At 36.5% G+C, this 24,399-nt stretch overlaps 1 protein-coding gene across 2 annotated transcripts in view; it reads left to right on the top strand.

Annotated features, from left to right (window-relative positions):
• Positions 1-246: 246 nt before the first annotated feature.
• LOC105428068 (protein fem-1 homolog CG6966) overlaps positions 247-24,399 on the top strand; it is a 32,464-nt gene continuing 8,311 nt past the window's right edge. Inside the window, exons 1-2 of one of the 2 annotated variants that reach the window (XM_011640137.3) lie at positions 247-948; positions 24,137-24,296. In XM_011640137.3, the coding sequence (XP_011638439.2) occupies positions 889-948; positions 24,137-24,296 (220 nt within the window). In that variant the 5' untranslated portion in view covers positions 247-888. Of the gene's footprint in view, positions 949-16,933; positions 17,236-24,136; positions 24,297-24,399 lie in introns of those variants that run through there. The other variant, XM_011640138.3, reaches the window with a different exon arrangement.

Here is a 24,399-nt window from a genome sequence, read left to right as displayed (position 1 = left end):
TTCTGCGGCTTTCATCCATTTTCGAAGTATCGCGCTGCTCGAGCGTGGCTACGAGATCGTCGAGTGTCGCACTCTGTTGGCGTCGCGACGCAACATCGTCGACGTCGTTGCAGCTTCCTTCCGGACCGCCGGCGTCGACACGATCCGAGCGCACGCGCGCGCGCGCACCACACAAAGGAAACACATCGCGAGGAATCGCGGGGAAATCGCGCGGAGCGAAGAAGAACAATCGGACGACGCCAGACGCGGCTGCGCTGAGCGTCGCGGCGCATGCGTCCGTGACGTCGAGACGCCGGATAGAGACGCAGCGAGGCGCGGAAGGGAGAGGGACCGATCGGAGGGATAACGCACAGCTGGTACTGACTGGCGATTGATCTCGCGCGGCGGTCGGCGCCGCGAGCTCAGTCGTTTACGAACCGCCGTGCAGCTCGGATCGGTGCTGCCACCTGACGTGCGAACGGAAATCGGAGAGCGCCGAACGGAAACACACAGGTCGTCGCGAACCGTCTTCGTTCTCTTCTTTGCTCACTCGCCCGCGAGATCCCAAGTTCGCTGATCGCGATCGCGACCTTTCTCGACGTCTCCAACCCGCGATTCGGGTTGTGAGAAACCGAGTCGGTAAGGTGATCTCGCCAACTGTGTTTCCCCTCGCCCCTCCGCTGCCGGCGGTCGGGAGCGGAGGAAGCGCCGCTTCGCGAACGCTTATCTGTCCGGGGTGAAAACGACGACGACGGCGACGACGACGACGACGACGACGACGACGACGACGACGACGACAACGGAGACGACGAAACTGAGTACGTGTACGTTCTACGCGCGACAAAGAGGAGGCCAGGAGACCTAGGCCAGGTTACGGCACGACAAGACTCGGAGTCGGAGCATGTGAAAATGGATTTTAAAAGCGTGGTGTACAACGCTGCGAGGGACGGCAAGCTCAAACGGCTCAAGGTGAGTATTCTCGCAATTCTGTTGACGCGCGCAATGGTTACGTTCTCCTAATGACGCGTCATATCGCGAAATGCGACCCGACGTTTCAACGATAGTCCCTCGAGGTCCCAGTGTAATCCAAGCGAGCCGAAAGTTCGACGCCATGAACGCGCGCGAGAGGGTGATCCATATAACTCGGTCGCAACCACGATAAATTTGGAATGCGACAATTTTGGCTTCCATCGCGGTGAAAAAAAATCGAAACTCTCACCGGTTTCAACTCTCTGCCGAGGAAACAGACGCGGGAAAAATCTTTGCGATTATTAGATTCCACATTCCATATTATACACGACGCCGACTGTAATATCGTCACGAATCGAGTTCCCGTTTCCCGTTTCTCGAGTTTGTTGGCGACGGTTTCCGGTGGCCGTCTTCTCTCGAGACGCGATGCTCTTTGGCATCGAATAGTCGCGATGTTTCTAGATGATTCGCGATGCTGTGTAAGATCCGAATGATTTCATATTCTCGCACGATAGATACCTGAGTTTTTTGGGCTCCACATATTCTTTTTCTAGACAAAGAAGCGACTCTTCGCTCGACATGATTCTTCGTTAAAAATGGCTTGAGTTAAGTTTCTACGAATGAAAAAACGTAGAACGCGCCCGCTTTATTCCCTCGAATGCTGCTACGATCGCGAAAAGCTACGCTGACGCTTGAGACAGAAATAAATCGAGATATTTTTATTAGACTTTTTTCGCCGATATTTACGACGGTACGAGAACAACATTGGAAATACACGCAATATTTTCTCGCGGAAACAAACGAGACCTGATTTGACCTTTTCGAGTTGCGGCACAAAACAGCGTCTCGCGCATTGCTTTCGATGCTCCAAGCTTAAAGCTTCACAAATGATCGCTCGTTCGATAGCCGAGGCATCTTTCTATACCACGTGAGCGAGAAAAATATCGACACGAGTGACTGCGTGAGTTCGGAAATCGCATCCTTTTTTAATTATCAGCTGTGATTATTATTATATTGTCTGAGGTTTTATATGGATCTTACAGGAATTAATAATACTATTAGTAATCGGTATCAATAAATACCGACAATATTGATCGTGTATGATTAGTATTAATAAATGAGCTTGTTATTTTTAGCTGAACTTCTTGAATTATTTATCTCTTTTTTTCTCCAAAGAAGAAAGACGAAAATTATGCAAAAAACATTCAGCTAAAAAGAACAGATCTATTGATGTATTGACAGTTATGCAGATTTCTTGATTTTCGAACATCAGTATGCTATATATGGAAGAAATATTAATAATATTAATTACATAAAAAGTGCAGTCATTTAGTATTTTATAATAATAAATGTGCCATAGTTTGATATCACAATAAATATTTTTTTACTGTCATGTTTTGGAGAACTTCCAATGTTTTTTATATTTTTTTCTCAGATAATTTACATAATTAGGTAATATACATAAAACTGAGCTGAAATATTCTCAATATCGATCATGTAAAATTGTAGAAATATAGATATACTGTTAATATGTCAATATTACTGATTCAATTTTATTGATCAATATTATGCATTCCGACATTCTTTTCTGATACATATATTCACACCGTGAATTTGAATCGGATATTTCGAAACAACACTGACAATGATTAATCTGTAACCGATACCCGAGATATCCAATGATCCCAACGAGTTTTATTTTTTATAATAATTCTCTATTCGTGAAAAATTAAGGCTGTATTATAAATCTAATCGTGATCTAGATGGTGACAGAATACTAGTAAAGTATTTCAATTAACGCATGTTTTCTTCATGTTAATGTTTTCCTCTCCACTTTTTAATATTATGTTAAAAAGGAACTGAAATCTACTGGCAACTTGAAAAAAAGCATAGTTACGGATTGAAAAAAAATAATAAGCTAAACATTTCTAAAATAATACTTCATGTTTGGAAAAATATAATTTTTCTCAAAATGATAATAAAGTTGAATTAGATATACTTTTGAATAAAATAAATCCAAGCCGTCAGATATGCAATAAAATGTAATTTTCAAATATGAGTTGCCATTTCAAAAATTAGTTTATCGTTCTCGATTAATTTTTAAATATTGTCAGAGTTGTTTTAAAATATTCTGTATATAAATACTATTTTAATTAAAAACATTCAATAAAAATATTACCTTTAATTTAAATAATTTAAATAATTGATGGATTTAGATTCGAATCTGTTCACGTTGTATCGCATGATTAATAGGAGTTATAAGAGACGAAAACAAAAGAATATCAAAAGATAAATAAAAGGAAAAAATAATCAAAGCAAACGAGCCATAAAAAAAAGATACGGCCGTGACGATTATCTTTCTACTTAAAATGCGACGTAAAGTGATAATTCGATCATTCCACAGAACGAAGTATACAGACGGCCAAAATACTGATTAAAATACTACTCGATTGCGTTTCTCTGTTGGCGCACGAATTTAGGGTAAATATTAGCAGCTCATGACGGTACAGACAAGTCGGTTTGCTTATGAAATAGAAACGCGCGGTGAATGCGCGGTCTCGCCGAAGCGGAATTTCGAAATTTCGAAATTACTTTATCGTTAACCGGTTGCTATGGGAATGGGTGGAAAATAGCTCTAATAAAGATTTTCAATATTCGTCGATTTCATTAGCTTGAGTAGCCGACATTTATAATAAGAATTCTTAATTATTTAAGATTGTTTCACGAAGACGAAGACGTAAATTTTAATCGACAAACTATCAAACTTAAACTTATCAATAATTTCATCAATTTCATAAAACGTTAAACGTATTGAATTAAGCGTATTAAAATATTAATAAGAATTTTATTAAATCAAAATTTATTCAAAAATAGAGCAGATGACTCTGTTCTTTTCAAATTCAATTCCTATTTTTATTTTTAATTCTTCTCTTCAATTTCTTCTGTCGTCACGCGTGCGTGCACATCTATTTTTGGGATTTTAATTGTAAAAAATGATTGGATGATTTTTTAAAATTTCAGAAATAATATTAAAACAATTTCTAATATCTCATTCTGATTTATCGAGCGTCTTGTATAATTTTCAAGCGATATAACATTCGAGACCTTGAATACTGGCAAGATTGCTCGCTTTCCGGTTTTCTCCAACAATTTTATCGACGTCTGATGCCTGCAACTTTTCCTTTGTGAAACATCTTCACGAATGGCGGCATCAGAAGTTTTTATCCTTAGAATTTTTTCTACCGATACATTGTGCGTCCATATTCTTTCGCATGCGCGTTAACAGACCGTACTAAAGGATCGTCTTTAACGGTATCTCGGGTGGTTTCGAAATGTCTGGCACGGTTAACCCTGCAGCAATCTGTGACGGACTCGTAACATCGCGTTGCAAACACGTTTAATTCAACAGACCTCTATAAAACTGATATTTATTCTGGAACGTTGAATTCTCGCGTGTACATATTTGTAAGATATCTTTAGACTTATTTCTATCGCGTCGTTAACCGCGTTATTTTTAATGATACACATTTCTGATCCATTTAAAGGTGGATTTCGATTTAGCGAAAGTGTCAGAAATAAAACACGTTTTATAATATGTATAAGATATTCCTAGAACTATCAAAAGATCTTTAAATCCAGGCGATTGGATCTCTAATTGCAATTACATTTCTGAAAATCAACGTATATATAAATTCACAATTATCCCAGATATATGTAAAATTTACTATTTTCTATAATTGATATCAACTTTGAAATTTAAAATTTAAAATTTCTATTGGTGAACTATCTCTCGTTATTATTTATTACTATTTATAGTATTCATGATTCAGGTTCGTAAATATTTGATATTATCAAGAAATATTAATTTAATTCCAACTGTTCGCTGTTGCATTGTAAACGATTTGTTCAAACAAAACGGTCGTTTACTCATTCTTTATTGATGTCGCGCTTGTCGGAGGAAAAACCTACGGACACAGAAAGATCCTCAGAGTTATAAATATTTAATATTATCAGACCAAAATATTCAATTCCTATTGTTCATCGTTGCCTCACAACTGTTGTTTAAACAAAACGGCCGTTTATTCATTCTTTATCGATGTCGATGGAGAAAAAACTTACACACACACAGGAATGCGTTCGGTCGATATTGGTTTATCGTTTCGATAACTAAGGCGTCGATACGTGACGTCGCAATGAAAGTTGGCTGCATTCAGCAGAAAAAGTAGCTTTGTAACTCTCTGTAAAACTCTTTAACGTGATTGACTTATACATTTAGATATCCAGTGGGGAACCAAGGGCAATAACCAATTATATTAAGGAATGCAATCACATCGGTTGCAAAGCTGCTCCTTTTTGCAGTTTTCTTGCAGCTTGCTGAACGAAGCCATTGTCGTGGAAAGCGATCCATCTTCCGTCGGAGGTCCACGACGAGAGTCAAAGACGCGCGTGCCTCTCTTCCCTCTTGACTCGCGTTTATCTCGAGTAGGAAATAGCCGCGGCGAGCAGCGGTTATATTTAGTAGCGGGACATTCATAGAGGCGGCAGAATCCGCAGCCAGTTCGCGCGACCCTTCGTGTGTGTATATATACACACGAGGTAAATAAAAAGAAAAAAGAAATCCAGAAACAACGTTGTAGGAGCGAAATTGAAAACTCGACGCGGCGAGTCACCTCGACAGCGGTCGGATGACTAACGCGAAAACGAAACGAACGCGTGTCTTATCGATGAAATCGGCATTGCGCATCTCTTCCTCTTCGCGGCGGCGAACACGTTTTCACGTCAATTGCGATGTCAAATACGGCGGTAAATACGCGAGATTTATGCATTACGTATACACAGCGTCCAGTGTTCAGTCGACAATGTGTAATCGCGACGTGCACAAAATATTCCAACGTATGCCAACGTCATCGATATTACGCATCGTCTTTGCAATTAAAATCGTCTTGGCATTAATCATCGGGTTTACAGACGCGTTAAAACTTGTCTGACGTCGGTGCAATCTTGCCGGTGCAATCAATTACACATCGAGCGAATGGAAAAAAATAATAAAAGCCGACCTATATATGAGCTGCTGTAAAATAACGCAATTCATAACCGCCGAAAGAATGTATCGAATGTATCGAATTGTTGGTGACTCGCGGCACGCATCGTCGCGTCTGTGAATTGCGTTTTGTTTGTATCTCTTGCGAATAGCGACTCTTCATACAAATCTGGCCTCGACCACTAAATTCTGCGGTTAACATTCAACATTCTACGTGCCAACGTAGGCGATTTCGAGGCGCGATATGCGACGAAGCAAACAGATCACTAGATAGAACAACGTACACGTACACGTTCTTGTAGGTTCTCGGGTTAATCGACCGGAAACGATCGATAAAAGTTACATTTACATTTTCAATGTGCTGGTGAAAGTCGGCCAATTGAATATCATTCAAATCGAACGTTTAGATCCAAATTAATTTGTCGCCATCTGCCTTTTACATTATTATTACTTAAAATAGCTCATCGGTCACTCGTTGGAGCATTTTTGACTCGTTTGTATTCACGTAGGAAAGTAGTTTTCGACGAGATATTCGAAATAAGGGGATGTCTTATCAGCAATCTTTTGCGATGGCGATTGACGATATTCTAAAAATCGTATCGTGACCGGATTTTGTCAAGGCTGGTAGCGGTTGTACTTTGAACGCATTCGCATTTTTAAATTGTAAACTGTATCGTGAGAGAATCTCTACTTCTTACATTTGTTTTTGTCTGTTACTTCCTCTTTATAATTAAAATGTTCTTTTGTTGAAGTTTACTGAGAATTACGCCTTTGTACATGCAGATATCTTTTGACTTATCATAACGAAATTAGATATTCAATGTTTTATAGACACTATTTAAGAAATATCTATAAAATGGAAATTAATTTTTTATTATATCCATAATTTTTCTTTTTCTTTGCGTCGTTCTGTTTTTATCCACAGCTCTTCTTGCGTACGTATTCATTATATTAATATGTATTCTATATATATTTATATTAATTTAATTGAGTTACCCGAGTTTACAAGTCCGCGGAATTAATTAAGCTTTTGCTGGATGAAAAATCCACAAGTATTAATAAAAAAATATATTTTCCTATTCGTTTTCGATATCTAATTCGGTATCGAATTACGTGCGAATGAATGCACGCGAATATATTCGTGCGTTACACTTTAATTGCGTAATCTAATCGTAAATATTTATCGAAAACGGACGGTCGAGGCGATTCACAAAATTCAATTCGTTTTCACGATGTCGCAGCTTTGCGGGAATTGTATGGGCTGGCGACTATTAATATCCGTCAGTAAATCGGTGAGACGTCGTCGTTGTCGCACGCGCGAGCGCGCGTGTTATTTAACGAGAATTTGCGAGGTAACTCCCGTCATAAATTGCGGAATCGATCGTCGAACTGCTCGACGTCACACGGCAACTGTTCGCGCCCGAGAGAACTCTAATTCGGGAGGCGAACTCGACACCTTCCGCTAGGCGGACATGACACATTTGCTCATTCGCGGGTTCATACGTTTTAACCGTTTATTAGATACGATGCCGTTGCGTTCGAAAGCAGCGCGCAATGCACGCGATGCACATGCGAATGTAGAAAAGGGAGACTCGCCGGGTTAACGTAGCGTCTACTATTCGTGTCGTGTTTTATTCCTCCGATCGATCGTTCGCGGACGAAGGTTGGCGCGCTTTAAACATACACACAATAACGTCAACTGTGTAATGCCAGACTGTCTTTCGAGCAGCGGGAAAAGTGTGTATCGCGAAATTTCCCGAACGGATTTTCCCCTCGCGAAAATCTTTTTCATCATCGTCCGCCTATTTTGCTCGGTAGGCGATCTGTCTCGTCGCGTGATCGTGTCGCGAGTTATTGAGTCGTACGCGACCAAAGGTCTATTTGTATTTGTATTCTCATGCATGATACGATCTGGGAAATTCAATCTGATAAGTGTACAAAGTGTTCACGATAAATCAACGATCATTCGTTACGTTGATACTTTGACATTTGCGCGACTACGCAACGCGCGAAATATAATTAAGTGTACATAATTGATACGATAAGGCGACAGTTTGCATACGTCACTTGTATCATAGGGTTCGATGAAAGGTTAAAATTAATCTCCTCATTGATATAAAAAAAGGTGTAATATTTATTAACGGTTTTACACGGACAAATGACATTAGGATCGATCCACCTACCGAAGCCTATTTATAAAGGCAGTCAACAGGCGAGAACATGAGAAACGCTCTGTAGATGCGAATGATTAAAATAGCCCCGCAGGTGTAACCTGAAATGAACCGCTCAATCGACAAAGTAACGATCCCGAGGACCCCTGACCTTTCGGCGGGATTGCCAATGAACAATTGTTATCGTTGTCACGCAGATTAGAACGTGAGCCTATACGCCGGGGAATACAATCGATCCCGCTACTCTGCGTCAAGTCAAACACACAGAACGCGTTGTATAATTCATAAAAGTATTGTCAACGACGACTGCCGCGGCTATTGATTGCGTGTGAAGAAAAAAAAAGAAGAAAACACTCGCGATTATCCGATCCGTAGGAGTAATTGCCTCAACGATCGTAATGCATTGTCGATTAAAGTTGCGCGATTAATATGATTAGACCGATTAGAACCGGTCGATTTTAATCGTTCGGAATCGATTGCAAAGGGAATCTCGTTTTTCAGATCAATGTGTCGCGTTATATTACGCAAGTTAATACAGTTATTGAACTAGCAGAGGCATGTTTAACGCAGTTTCGCATACACGTAGAACGTTTCGCGTACGCGCGGAATTGCATAACGCGCGTGTTGACTGCCGCTCCAAGGTTGGCACCAATTTGCAACTTGACTCCATTTCTGATTTCTCTTGAATCCTCCACGACCGGCGCGTTTCCGCAAAGATATGTATCTTCGAAATCGCGGCTCGGATAAATTTTTACGGACGCGATCTTTTTTTATTGAAAATCGCGACGAGAAGCGACGACGGTCGAGAAACTTGGACGCGTCGTTTGTCTTTCTTCGTCGTCACGCTTCAGTGACTTTACTAGCCATTGCCTGCCAGTCTGCGTTTTTTATTATCCGAGTATAAGAATTATCTAAGCGTTTATTCTTGATAATATTTATGTAATAAAGTTGCAAGCCTATAATAGTGACGCAATGATTGTAGAAAAAAATGTACGATTTGTGTAACTAAATAGGTAGCCAAAAGTTATATAGAAATAATCCATATGAGTATCTTTTATGCAATATCTAACATATGCAATTAACATATTATGATGAAATATTATACGTTATTTTTTTCAGTTAAAACTATTTTCTGAAATAGCTTGATAATTTATATAATTTATATAATATATTTTTCTATCTTATCTATAAAAAGCTATACGTATAAAAAACTTTTTAGAATTATTTCATAAGAGAGAAATATTTTACAATTAATTTCCCTCCGATTAAAGAAGTAAAAGAAGTAAAAAATATGTATGCAGAGGGAACGACGGAAATGAATATTGATAATCATCGAGTACTGATTACACGCGAGGCAAACCAAGCCAGGAAAAGGAGATATCTGAATTTGCTCTCGTTTTGCGATTAGTAGAACGTTTCGCTCCTTGAATCAAATCAAGGAAACATATTTGACGTAATGTGAGACATTTAAGCAAGAAAATAACGTGTATATTCAAATGTTTGAAAAACGTCTGAAAGAATGGTATGCTTTTTAGACACATTCAATCGGAAAATCGAAAGGACAATCGTTCGGAGAGAGAGAGCCGATCGCGTTTCTCTTGTATGCGGGCTCGATCTCGTTGGAAATTCAAATTCCATGATTTTACGTTAGGTAAACGCCAGAATCTGGCGATAAGACCCGGGAGCCACAATGTGGCTCCTAGGCGCGGAGGGAAGATCGATAGGAGCCTCCGCGTTCTCATTGTGCTATCTCTATCCTTGTCCGGAGTCTTTTCTCGTCGACGCGAACAAAGCGTGCGGCTCTCTTCCGCGGGTCGACCGCATTACAGCACGATGTAATCGCAACATTCGACTCGCTGTGATTACATGGGAAGGCTTGGTTTCGGTACCTTGACATTGCCTCGGAACCGCTGCTCGCGCAGCAATCGTACTTTTCCCGCGTTTTTACCAGACTACACGCGTTTCTTTTTTGTATCTCTCGCATTTTGTATGCCTCTAACAACTTGCCGTTCGCGTAATCGCACGCTTGTGCGTTCCATTACGCGCAAAATGGTATTTGCAATCGAGTGGTATTTTGTCCCTGTAATTCCGCTAATTTCCTTATAAATCGATAAATACGATACGTATTGCGAACGTGAAGATAAGTAGATAAAAGAGTGGAAAAATTTTTTAAAAATTTAGAAGAATCGTTTAGATAAAGTTATCAGATGCATTAAGGCATTAAGGCACGCGCACTTTATATGTTTATACTGTATTTTTAAATTTTACATTTTTTCGATCAAATTTGAAAAATTTCTGAATTATTTCACTAATGCTTTTGTCCCATCGAGTCTTCTTTTGTTTAAACATTGTCGCTCGTTCTACGGATCAGGCTTTGAATCATCAATGTGCGTAATGTCTTTGTTCCTGAGCGAAAACAACGCGATGCAAGTCCCTTGTGCGGATCGAGTCCAAAAACACTCGGCGCGCGCTAGGTGTTCGGGATTTCTGGACTGAATATTTATTTAACTTCCGAGAAGGAAGGAACGATTCTCTCGAAAGTAGACTCGCTCGCTCCGTCGTTGCCACATCCATAAGCGAATCGAAGAGGTCATTGTCTTCTGATAGTGTGTTCTGAAAAAATACCGATCAGACTTCCGGCAACTCCTTTTAAGGATCGTCCGAGCGTGTTCCTCACGGGATGAAAGAAAACCGGATGAACAGATGCACATGCTGCATGAAGTGCAAAAATAACACGAGTCACTTGGATCTGTTTAAAGAGAATGTCTGATTTAACACTGCCAATCGAACTGGACCGTATCAAATAATATCAATCGACATTATCTTAGGTCAGATTAGAATAAATGTAAGAAATTAAAATTAAAGATTAATCATGATATTTTATTGTTTTACTGATTACGTTGATTAAAATCGAAAATCTATTAATTAAAATAATTTTATATTACAATATACATTTTTATAATTATGTTAATTATTTTCAAATTACATTAGTTGTGACACTGATATGTGATATTGTTATTTTAAAATTCATTATATATTATTTCTATCTAGTATTATATGTCATTTTACATCATTTTCTAAAAAAAATATTTTTTTTAAATTACATTGGAAACATTGTTGTTTCCTTTACTTTTACAAGAATATCTTTGATCTTGAGTCACGTTTTGACTTTTGAAAAGCGGATTGCACCAGATTCTTGCAGATTCTCTCGTGTACCGTGTTCTAATATTACTCGTACACCAATAGAATATGCGGTGAGTCAGAGACATAACTGAGGTATAATTCGGCGTAAAAAAAACGATAGAAGAGATGAAATGGATGTGACATTCTTGAATCGATATATTTTATCAGATTGTTTAATTATATTTCTCTTATAAATTATATATTTTGGACAAAGATAAAATGTATTATATAATTATATATTTATACAGTAATTAAATTGTTAATGTTATAAACGACAAACATAAATTGAGATCTTTTGGTCTTTTGAGTTTATTTTATGTTATATGTTATATTTCTGTCGATGTTCGAGATCACGAAAGACATTTCATTTTATCAATATTGGAAATACTGTTGGTTATCTCTGCAAAAATCGCTGTTATTGAGCGATTTCTCAAATGATATCTTCGATTTTATTCTCGTTATTTTAGCATCGTCATATCCTCCAACATATTTTTCTTTTCTTCTCTTGTAATTATCGAAAATATAATTATATAAAATTTATCGTATTTAAATATAATTTCAATTAGGAAATAGAGAAGACACAAAGCCTATAATGGATTAAAAAGTTTCATTTACAATCTTGTTAAAGATTGAAATTATATTTGAAGTTGAAATTATATTTCAATTAGGAAATAGAGAAGAGGAAAAATAGACATATTGCCTTTTTTTTAGAAAAAAGAAGAAAATTTAATTTTATATTTTTATACTAATATAGATTAATCTTAATCTTGGTTTAATTTATTCTTTATTTTTTCCTAAATTTTAGAACTACAAAAAAATAAAAAATTAAAGTTGAATCGAATTTAAAATTGATTTTTAAAAATGGACAACATATAAATGGATATTTATATATTTTTATACATCTTATTTTAATGTGAAGAATATGTATATTATGCTATTTTATGCACTAATGCGTGATGTTGCGTAGTCTTTCGACGCAACCTATTGAAATTATAATTGGATATCGGTCATCATCAAGTAAGTTGCGTACAGTTCTGTTTTTCTTCTTATTGATGTTTACATGTGAGTATTTTACATATTCATAAGCGCGAAGAATAGATCAATTTTTAAGACGCAAACGAGTTGTGGGTAAACAAAACTACTTTTTTATGTGCTTAGTATTTTTCTCATGATATAAAAAATCTACTACATTCCTGTATTATGAAATGCGGAAAAAACACACGCGAGATTATTATTAATGATTCATGAAATCACACTCACGTGTGTACATAACAGTCTTTTACATATATCATCTATTCAACATTGCCTTTTATCCTATGAATACATTTCGTATTTCATCATTAAGGATCGCGATGTTCCGTGAACATTGTTTACACTCGTTTAATACAGAATTTTAATTTATGCAAGTTACGATGCAATGAAAAATTAAGACAAATATTTCCTTAACAAAATTCAGTTTGCTACAGTAAATCGAGTAATGCAATGCAAGATCTTCCTACAAGTATAAATGTAGATTTTTTATTTCTTACAGATAATTAACACAAGTGATCCATGTTTTGACATGTGATCAAAATCGCTTGTGTTAATTATCTACGGAAATACACATGCGCGTGCACATGTGTACACATGTAAAAGTTGTAAGAAAGTCGCTTTATCAATGTCACCAACAGCATCATTCGTAGATAATTGATATTATGTGACACACACATATATAATCACGCATGCGTATGTATAAGAAAATAATATTCATATAAATTAGAACAATGATCGAATAGATAATTAGTAATTACGCAAAGCGATGACAAGGCCCAATCAATAGACTTAATGGGTCAAATGGGGAACTTTGCGCCTTGTACTCGCGTTGATTTATACAAAGACGTCGGTTGAAAATTATAATTTCGAAGCTCAATAGAAATGATGACGATGGTGAATTTTGTTGCCGCGTGACCGTGCAATAATATAGTGATGCAGATGTTCGCCTTGTAATCCCAATGGTCATTTGTGTAAATGGTGTCTCGAGAGAATAGATGGAATTATATTTCTCACCTTATTGCTATGTAATCAACATTTCGCATTATCATTCGACATATACGGTAGTTGAAACGGGCGATAATAATTCTTCATTTAATCGAATAAGTACGTGCTGATTTAAAATGCGGTAAAACCTCGTTTTTCTAGCTTTATCCTCAAAGCGTTTTTTTTTTTTTTTTTTTTACAGAATATTTCCTCCATTCCGGTAATTGAGAATATTTCCTCGAATTTTCTATAGAATGTAAATAGAATAAAAAGCTGTTTTCTTGTTTATGTAGGAAAATTATAGTCCAGAACTGATAATATTCCCAGTGCATTATTTCTCGTGTGTTTTCCAACGTATTCTATAAACAGTACTGTGTTTTCCAACGTATTCCATAAACACTACTCAGTGGAATTAAATTTCTTGGGAAAAACGAAATAGCTGCTGTGGAATTTTTCAGTTCAAAAAATAATAAAGAGAAATAAAATAAAAAATAAATAAATGAAAAATGTATAAGAACACCTGATTATTGTATTAATGTATAGATAATAATAACGAAAAAATAACACTTAGTCATTATAAATGACAAGCAAAGTACCTTTAAATTTAAATTTTTAATTGCCTCAAGGAAAAAAGGAAGAATTAAAAATTTAAATGAAATAAGCAATTTTTAGAAAAATCCACGTACAAAGTTTAAAAGGTCCAAAATCTATCATCGTCATAAATAAGAAAGTACTAATAAATATCTAATGTAATTAATATATGTTGAATTATGTTGATTATTAACATCAGATCTTACTCAATAAATCTCACAACGCGACATGCTCCTTATTGCTGATAATGTCACTGCTTACAACCAGAGTTGTAATACTTTCGTCAAGGGTTCACGTAACGTCGCCGATTAGAAAGTAAACGTGCTGTGTAACTTGACATAACTTGGCCTTACGTCAATTTTGTATGTCTCGTATTGCTCTTTCTATCGACCTCTCTTCTTAACTTCATTTACATACGCAAAACATCTCGTGATGCTTCGTAATATCTTGATGTATCACCATCTTGATGTATTACAATTAATTTAACTTTTTGTGTGCGTCTTTCTACTACTTTCAATTATAATGTATACGTAATCGGTTAATTTGTTTATATTATAAATTAAATTGGTTTATGATATAATTTAATTAAAAAAGTTATTACAATTTATTTTTAGTTTAATTTGAATTCCGTGTAATATTCGCGTTTTATTTAATTTCGTGATTACTTATCGAGTTGCGTGGCGATGTTTCGTAATTTTCATAGTATTTGCACTTGGCAATTTTACGTTTAATTAAATATCAAATGTTAACAAACGTAAGAAATTTTGCGACGACTTGAGCTCGGCGAAACGTAATGTTCAAGTGTCTGCACTTCGTGCAGTCGATTCCGCGGTCACATGTGCAATGCGCAGAAATTAATATTTGCACTAAGAGTGCGCGTTAACCTGTTGCACCTCCTTAAAAGCATTATGCAACTAAAGTATACTATTAACAAGAATATTATTTAATATTATTCAAATTTTTTGCACGCGATATAATGGCACTCGTGTCACAGTGGCACGAGCAAGGCGCTCGCATAGATTATTGAACTTAAAAGTTCTACCGTATTTTTTTTTCTTTTACTTCTCGTTCGAAATTTATGCTATTGCTATTGTTATTTTATTACGATACGAGCAACTTTGTTTCGATTAGGAATGCGGGAAAGCTTCTGGTAGAGATTTTTTTCAAAAGAGTGGTGTGCTGGTAGATCGTGCTGGTAATGCAGAAGTCACTTTGCAAAGGTCGTAGTTCTCTCCAGATTACGTGAGACGCGATTTCCTCGGCGTAATCTTCTCGCGCAACGCCACGTAACCGCTCGAACAACATTATCAGACTTTTCTCCGATATATGGCATCCTGTTACATAACTGTGCGCCGTTAAAACCGATCAGGAGGTCAATCATGTAACTTTACATGAAATTTTTCACTTTTCATTTTCACTTTTTACTTTTCACACCTAGACATTTCACGTGAAACTTTTCACGTACAGCGATTATGTATGCAATTTGGATGCGTGGAAAATGAAATCATGAAACATAGTTTCATAGATCTTATAGTTAATGAAAATTATTTTATTACAGTACAGTATTATATACATCTTTTAATAACCAATTGTATATGTACTACGTACACTTAATCCTAACGCAACCTAATCTTCTCTAATTCCGAAGCACATTTATTAATTCCCTAAATTTCCGCCACCAAGGTACATGGCGAAAAAGTTCACGTGAAAAATTTCACATTTTCACGTTTGAGAGAGTTACATGCAACATGTTATCCCGCAAAATCGTATACGATCGTAAGTTCACGTGAAATTTTTCACTTTTCACGTTTCCGCCCTAGGGAAAAAGTTACATGATCGACCCCCAGGAAGAACAATTAGAAAGCTGCGGAGAGGCATTGAGAGCGTGAGCGTTTATGCTATTCGGCTAGTTCTCTCATTCGTTCATTTGTCAATCACAGTAATGGTTCACAAATCCAGCAATTTTCAAACGTATTGAAAAATTTCCATGATTATTTTATAATAATAATAACAAGTACTTTCAAGAAATATAAGGAAAAGTGCGTGTAGAAAATATTATCGTGTTATTAAATTTTTAAATAATTAATTCGTTTATTACTGACGCTAGGCGATTATAATAATTATTGTTATATCAAAGAATTTTGTCGAATATTTGTATAATAACACTTGAAGAATAAAGTATGAATTTTGATTAAATGAAAACAATTTATAATTTTCTTTCGTTTCAAAGTCGATACTCCTTAGAAAGAACATTGAAAAAGCGAATGTCGATTTTCAGTATTAATTGGAACAGAAATTATTAAAATTATTAAAATTATGTCAATGTGCCCGGAATTCTACTTAGAATGAAATTGTAATCATTTCATTGTATATTATTGGTGTCTATATAATATCGAACCTACCTGAACCGGCAACTTTCTCGAACTCAATACATTCCTGACTTCGACAGCTACCGATCCATCTCCAATGTTACATACCTCGTGGTCGAGGTTCTCGCACTCCCTACTCTTTTCTTCATAGAGTCGTACTAGATCCTTGCTCGCTTCGAGGAAGCCTCAGTGATAATTCGAGTTCACATCGGGGATGTTCATTGTTCTTGCCTCGTTCGAATCGGGAGCGCAATTTTTTCCTTGCTTGATGAAACAAATCGTTTGATCCTTATCGATTTTTTACAAGTGTTCGCAACATCTTCGCGTTGTCAGTTGTCTCAATTCGTGTTACGTAAGGTGAATCTCCTTTGAGTTAAGTTTAAAAAAATTGAGCAATAATTAAAAAGATTTTCATTTTATTTTCATTTTAATTTTTTAATACGATAACAATGCAAGAATGAAAACAATATTTATATTATTTTAATGAATATCTTCCTTTCTTAATTTGGATTTTGCTGATTTTTGCTCCATTATTCGATAATTCGATAATAATTATTAAATGTTGGTTTTAATTATAATTGAGGCATTTACATTTCATAAAAATACTCGTTAGTAAAGGTATTGAAATTTCAAAATCATATTTCCAATCTTTCTCAGTGTACAATAATAAATAATATTTTTTGTGACGTAATAATAGCGGAGGATATAATGTATTTTGTATTTGAATTGAAATCGGATATGCTATCGAATATGCAGGAAACAGCAGATAGACGATAACTGAAGGCGTTCCGTATCTTGCTTACGTTCATCTCGTGTTTTCATTGCGTGATTTTAATTACGCAAAGATCAATAGTTGTATATAAACATCCAATTGTGACTAATGGAGAACATGCCGAATAACGAATCATTCACGCGGGTAAGTTTTGCTTAAAAATACTGAGAAATCATATTTTAAAAATATTTTAAAAAGAAGCGAAATAAAGATATAAAAATTCTTTAATGAATGCGATCGAATCAATTGCGATTAATCATTCAATGCCATATCCGCATAAAAACTACTACTGTATATGGGATCAAGTAGAGTCAAGAAACTAAATTATGATAATCACCAGCATTATACATGTCTGATTTCTACATTTAAGAACATTTATACAATTTACGTAAAACCCTTGCCGGTTTTAAGCAACAAGCAAAAACATTACTAAAATAAAAAAATTACATTATTGAATCCCATTACCTTCTCTTTCACCTCTTTTTCGTCTTCCGAAAATATTATCTGCGGCACAGCCTAGTAAACATCTTTGTATTTCTCAATAACATCTCTTTTTTTTTTAGTAATTTATTATCGAATGATTAATTTATTATCGTTAATTTATTATCGAATGATAACTTAGTCTCAAAGTTATAATTCCGAGTTGAATATTTTAAAATGATCTTACACTTCGGTATATGGGCGATTGGCCATGAATCGCGAGAGAAATGCCAAGGTTGTTCTAGAGCCGCTTGGCGGAAACACACGGATAATCTTTGTTCGAATCCGGAACTTTGGTGACGGATTCTTTATTGCCGGGAGATCTCGATGTGGCAAGCCCGGTAACAGTTGGAAATGCCCGGCAACGCCAGGGTCATGATGACGGTGATGCGAAGTAATTTCCTCTTCGAGCTGAAAGAGAAAGAGCTCCAACTGCGAAGAATCGACCTGACGAAAGGCGTACGCGCGTGTATTCTCGAGGTGTATTTTCGTTCGGCAATAATAGTTCGTTGTCCTTAACGAGAAACGCGCCTACTGGTACCAACTGACGTTCTCTCTTTCTCTTTCTCTCTCTTTCTCTCTCTCTCTCTCTCTCGGCCGATTGGTTTGAGAACGATCCAATTAATTCCAAATCACGGAGCCGAATCGAAATCCGTTGTAAAAATACAGTTCTTCGGATCTTTCCGACAGCCGACCGTTTCGGAGTTGCTTTTTTATTGGAAATGTTAAATCTAATTTGCATTCGGATGTGTCCTCAGGAATTTCGTAAAGATTCGCGAAGATCGAAAAACAGAAACTACAGAAAAGAATACTAAGTGTATTTTTTTATTTCTTTCCGCCGGGTTGCGAATTATTATTTTTCAACGCTACGTGACGCTTCGATGCACCTTTTTATCCTTATCCCTTAACTTAGCTCGATTCTAATATAAAAATCATATTTACAAAAAAAAATAACACATTTTTCTGGAAATTAAAATATATTTAAAATAAAATGTAAATAACATAAGAGATATATTAGAACTATATGAAGACGGAAAGTCGGAAGAAACAAAGAGTAGAAAGTTCAACTAGGACAAGCGGATCAAACAATGACGAGACAAGTGTACTCTTGCGCAATTTGTTTTGCACATTACCTTCTTAATTGTCACGATGATATCGAGCTTCACATACAGGTTAATGATCCTTTCCTGGCGACAAAGCGTCACAAAGTGCACTTTCAGGTTATCGTCATCGTCTTGAACATGAGCGGTGACTCATGTAAAAAAGAACGCTACGTTGCTCCAGAGATCATTGTCTCTTTAGCCTTGAATTTCCGCACGCACGTGTATTTATTTATATTTATATTAGGTTTAATTATGCGTTAGATAAAAATTTTTTTAACAAAACAGAATTGCAAGACTTTGGAAAGAGGAAAAAATTCTCTAAATATAGAAATGTTAGCGTATATTTAGAACAATATTTCAATCGAGGCACGATTTTGCATTTTATTTTCAATTAATCATGTTTTGCATCCGAAACGAGTTTCGCACAGCGTTACGTAGTTGATCGATTGGAACTTCGCTCGATCCAACGACAACTTTCTACAAGCTCAACGTTCTGCAAGACGTCGTAGAGACGTGAATTCACGTAAAAGGCAAGGCACCAACAGGACACAATAAAAAATATGCTATTTGTAAAACGAACAGAGTGAAGGCGAAACATGGTAAACAGAACGCAAAATAATCAGAGATACAGAAAAAAATATAAGACAAAGTAGAAATGAAGCTTATCAAAGTGCAAGCTATCAAAGTGCATGTGAGATGATCAAACTGTATGTGAGAAAAGCAAAATACAAAATAGACGTAAAATAAGGAAGGATGTAGAACAAAACGTAAAATACAGAAATTTATTATCGTGATATAGAACAGACAGAATTTTATTATCGTGATATAGAAGTTGAAGTTAATGATGAAGTAATAATTTATCGAGCGATCCTCTTAAATATCCAACGAGAGATTAAATCACTAGACCGCATTATCTGATTTTACGATCAAATTTCCTCGTGTAACGATCGACATCGATTACTTTCTAAAATTGTTGCTATTGTTGTTGCAACTGCGGTACGCCGCTCGTAAACGTTATCGGTCGATCGATGTATACCTCGGGTATCCGGATACGATTATAATAATAATTGTTCGGGTGCGCAATGATGTCCGGGGCGATTATTGCCGTAATTGCTCCGGACAAACGAGCGAGTGTAATTTTCAACGTTCGCACACGCTCGAATGCCGTAATCGTAATTGTCGCGGAGGACTTTTTGCCACCGCTCCAAAATACACCGGCGCGCAATTGTAATACCGTAATTACCGTGTCGGATAAGTCGGTCGAGGTCGATCGTGATAGGATTTTCCGGCATTTCCAACGTAAATTGCATATTTCATCATGAATTTGAACGGCGGCTTCGTTGGATCTCTAGTTTCAGTCACCTTTGTCTAAAAAAAACATCGACCGCGACTTCGGCGACGATATGCGAGTTTTATAAATAGATCGTGTTTTGTAAATTAATTCGACAAATAAAAAACTTGCTTGTATAACATATTCTGTACGAGAGATAGCAGAAATAAGTGCATTAGTTAATAGCGCTTTAAAGATAGAAGATTTTGCTGAAATATCTAAAAGTTTGGCCAAATATAGATCTAAAAATAATTATGTAGAACATTCAAATTGGTTGCTAGAGATTGGTTACAAAAAAATTTTATTATCGTCATGCTTAAATGTTTTTTAATAATTTTGATGACTCAACAAAATTATTTTCAGACTTTCAAATTTTTCAAATTCACTTCAGCAAAATTGTTCTTTATATATATAAACATGCTTGTAAATATCACTCGCGATATTAATCTACGGACGATCATTAATCTACGAACAGCCACAATGCATGAATGATTTATGTAATCACGTCGATTGTCGTCATTGATTCCGTTCATTCATACTTTTACCATTCTCTTTCCCTCTCGCAAACAGTGGAAATCGGCCGCTAAACCTCCTTGCCGCCGAGGTGATGTCGCTCGTTAAATATCATAACATAGATATTTTCCTATTGCGTTTGAGAATCTGTTTTGATATATCGACGAATTCATCAAGATGTTAGATGAACGCTGACAGATGAACGCGAACGAATGAGCGACTATTTGCAACGCGTGCCACTTTTCGTAATACGACGGCAAAGTAAAACCTTTCGAAGTGTAAAATTTAAGTGGAACGTGTTTTCCATACTTGCAACAACATAACATTTGCACATGCATCAGCATTATGAGACAAATATATACCGCGTTCCACAACGTGCGGTATTTGACCGCGCTTACACCTAGCATTAATTGTTTTTAGCGTTGAATTTATGATCAGGCTATAAACCACCAGACGGATCTGTCGGTGATCTTGACGAGCAATGCCGCTATCCCTTTGTGATTTTTTTCCGCGTTATACGAGTTCGTATACAGAGAAAGCTTCAAAACTATTTAAATATCCTCTTCGCACGATCGTAAAAACGGCACAATTATCAGCCATCAGTTGAAATGAACCGAAGGAAAGCGCATTACAATAACCCCTTTTCCACGAGAGACAAACGCCGGAAATATCATGACAATAATGACACTTTCGAAAGAATAATTTATTCGGGTCTTGATATCCGTGGCGCTTAATCGATACAAGTGCTTCATTCTTCTCGCACATGTCGAAATAGCACGTGCCATGACTTTTTTGATTGTGAAAATCTTATCGCTGACATCGGGAAAAATTCAACACCGCGACTTTACGCAATTGCGTCTCGTGAACTTCCGCGATTTTATTTTATTTTTAGATCAATGAATCTATTTTTACATAGGATTTGTTTTATTCTTAGGTAAAATAAAGTTTCATTTTGCAATCCTCTATTGTTTCGAATATTACTTTGTCATTATTATTAATTGTCCATCATTATACATTATATATACATTATATATACGTTTTCGTTTCCATTAAACGTCGACACTTGTGTGTCTTTTAAAGTGAAAAATTATCAATGTGGAGAGTCTGTAATTCGCGCGCATTCTTTTATAGCGAGCATAAAGGCGAACGTTTCATTTTATTTTTTTTGTGAGCCCGTTTCGGCATCGACTGTCCTAGTTACCTACATTTTAACAAAGACCGAATGAGAATGTAACATTAAGAAGAGCAAGATGAAGCAGGATGAACAGATGGGCTCACGAAAAAATAAATCGGTCGCACAAATAACGGCACCGACTTTCCAGTGGATGAACTAAAGTGAGAGAATGAGAAACATAAAAATAGCCGCGAGTTTGTTGATTTCTATTAATGTCTGAACTTCTCAATTGTATTAAAAAGTGTATGGTCAAAAATGGATTTTAAAACTTTTTGAACACGTTCTATATTAAAAAAAAAAAAAGAACTTAAAGTTAATTAAAAAAGATAACGTCTGATGATTACACTAATTACAAGAGATATAAATTTAAGATACAAATTTAATTTTTTTATAATTCATATTTGTTGATTACGCTTCTAAAGATTATCACTATAAATGTTATGTATTTTAAACTACACAGAAAGAACGATTTTACTGAAATATTTAAAAATTTATTCAGGTAAAGATCTGAAAATAATTTTTTGAATCATCAACATAATTATGTAGGACGTTTAAACATGATAATACTACAAAAATTCTAACAATCAATTTGAACACTATGTAATTATTTTGATAGTTCAACAAAATTATTTTCATATAATAGCCACATTTTTAAATATTTCAGCATAAATATTTCAGCTCCGATATCTTTGTTCTTTTTGTGTTTATTTTTTAATATTCTTTTTTTAAAGACGAATTTATATATTAAGACATGAGATGTATATCGCAAAGAAATTATATATATATATATATATATATATATATATATATATATATAAAATCTTTTTAAATTCTATTAAATTTACGTAACATCATATGTTGTGTAATGTCATATTTTTACATATAAGGACGAATACATTTTTAATCAGTATTTCGTAAAGATGACTTAAATAAATAAAACAGCTTTTTTCCTTTTACATCTTTTTTCGATGGAACAATGTAAGGCTTTCACGAAAAGTATGCAGGCCCCCCTCTTCAGAAGGGGAAATATTAAAGAGTAAGCAATGTGCGAGGGAGGAGGAGACGAACGAAAGAACTCAAAGCGGCAAGGTATCGACTCTTTGCCCCTCTTCTCTCGCTAGCTGCCCATCGTAAGCAGCAGTTTGCTTGTCACGATGGGCCCCAATGTCTCGATTATTCGTTTAACGGGACTCGCACGTCCACGATGGTCGGATTTCTCCAGAACGTAGTGGGTTAAGGATTCAGCTCGTCGCGTTCAGTCTTCTTCTAGGCGAGTACGCGCGTGGACTGCTCCGATTCCGTGCACAAAGAGCATCGTCGAGCTTATTTGAGAAACTCATCTCGAAAATCGTCGAACCAACCGTCGAACAAACCGTCGGGCAAAAAAGGAATTGCGATTTTTTTTTTTTTCAAATCGCAATCTCTCCCTCGACATTAAAAGGGGATACAAACCGAATCGATCGTCTCCGATAGTTTGATTTGACTCGACTGGATGCGGTATTTAAACTAATCATAACACGATGATGATACTCTTATTTGATCGCCAAATGTAATAAATCCTCGCAATACTCCGCCAGTGTTGTCATAACATTATTTAACACTTGACTCACGACACTTGAAATCTCGCGCAGTTCGTAGAGAAATCCGTTTTCGCGTGTGACTGCGAAAAAGGGGCTGAAACTTTTGTCATCCCGCGTTGCATGACATTCTGGCTTGGAGTTTGTAAGAAGGCCCTCCTGTCAGTGACGCAAGACATCCTCTTCGTTTCCCAGCGTCCAAATGAAATGTGCGCTACAGCGTACACGTGGTGTTCAGATCGGCGGTGAATGTCGCCGCGAGTAACTTCTCGAGTGTTATCTCCAGACGACAAAACTTATCTTTCTTCACTCTCCTCTCTCGTCGGGTCGAAGCGGAAAATCATTTTTTCCGAATATTGAATTCAATATAAAAATCGTGCTTCTGCACTGAAATCTAAAAACTCGACATTTCCAAACAATATAATTAAAAAATATACAAGGTCGGATGAATAAAATTTGTGAAGGTCAAGTCACCGAGTTGTGAAAGACTCTGACGAATTATCGAATAAAGTTTCGAGAATATAAGACGGCACGTGACGAGGAAGAGAGAAATTTTTGAAATTTAAATATTCATCATTCAACGATAATTCGGCCTCTTGAATGTATGTGTCTGTGTCGTGACGGTAATTCGAGTGGGCAGTGGGCTTTGATATATCTGTCCGCGTACAACGCACAGCACGTCTGTGCTCTTCGCGCACGTACTTTCTCGTTAAGCGGTTCAACACGGGTTCCGTACTGTCGAACGTAAGTCGAGACGCAAGAGCTTTGGAGTTTGCTCGTTTTCCCGCGGATATTTTTTACGTGATAATTTTTGATAGTATATATCGCAAGAGGCAATATCAAATGATTTCTTCTTTTTTCTCGAAAGGTGTTCCTGGAGCATCGGGGTAAGGATGAGGTAGGGCAGCTAGTCGGTGCCAAAACCCATGGCGCAACACCCTTAGTCATGGCATGTCGGAACGGACACTACGACGTGGCGGAATATCTCATCGAAAAATGTGGGGCAGACGTGGAGCAGCCCGGATCAGGTGAGATCGCAAGATCCTTTCATCGATGGCCTCTGTTTCAGGTCAACGATCCGTTTGATTACCGGGAACAACCAATGAATCGAATTGCAAAAGAGATGCTCGG

The sequence above is a fragment of the Pogonomyrmex barbatus genome, unplaced genomic scaffold, assembly GCF_055798465.1.
Source record: "Pogonomyrmex barbatus isolate J1 unplaced genomic scaffold, ASM5579846v1 scaffold7, whole genome shotgun sequence".
Classification (NCBI taxonomy): domain Eukaryota; kingdom Metazoa; phylum Arthropoda; class Insecta; order Hymenoptera; family Formicidae; genus Pogonomyrmex; species Pogonomyrmex barbatus.
Note: the sequence above shows the minus strand (reverse complement) of the source record. Positions and strands in the feature narration are given on the sequence as shown.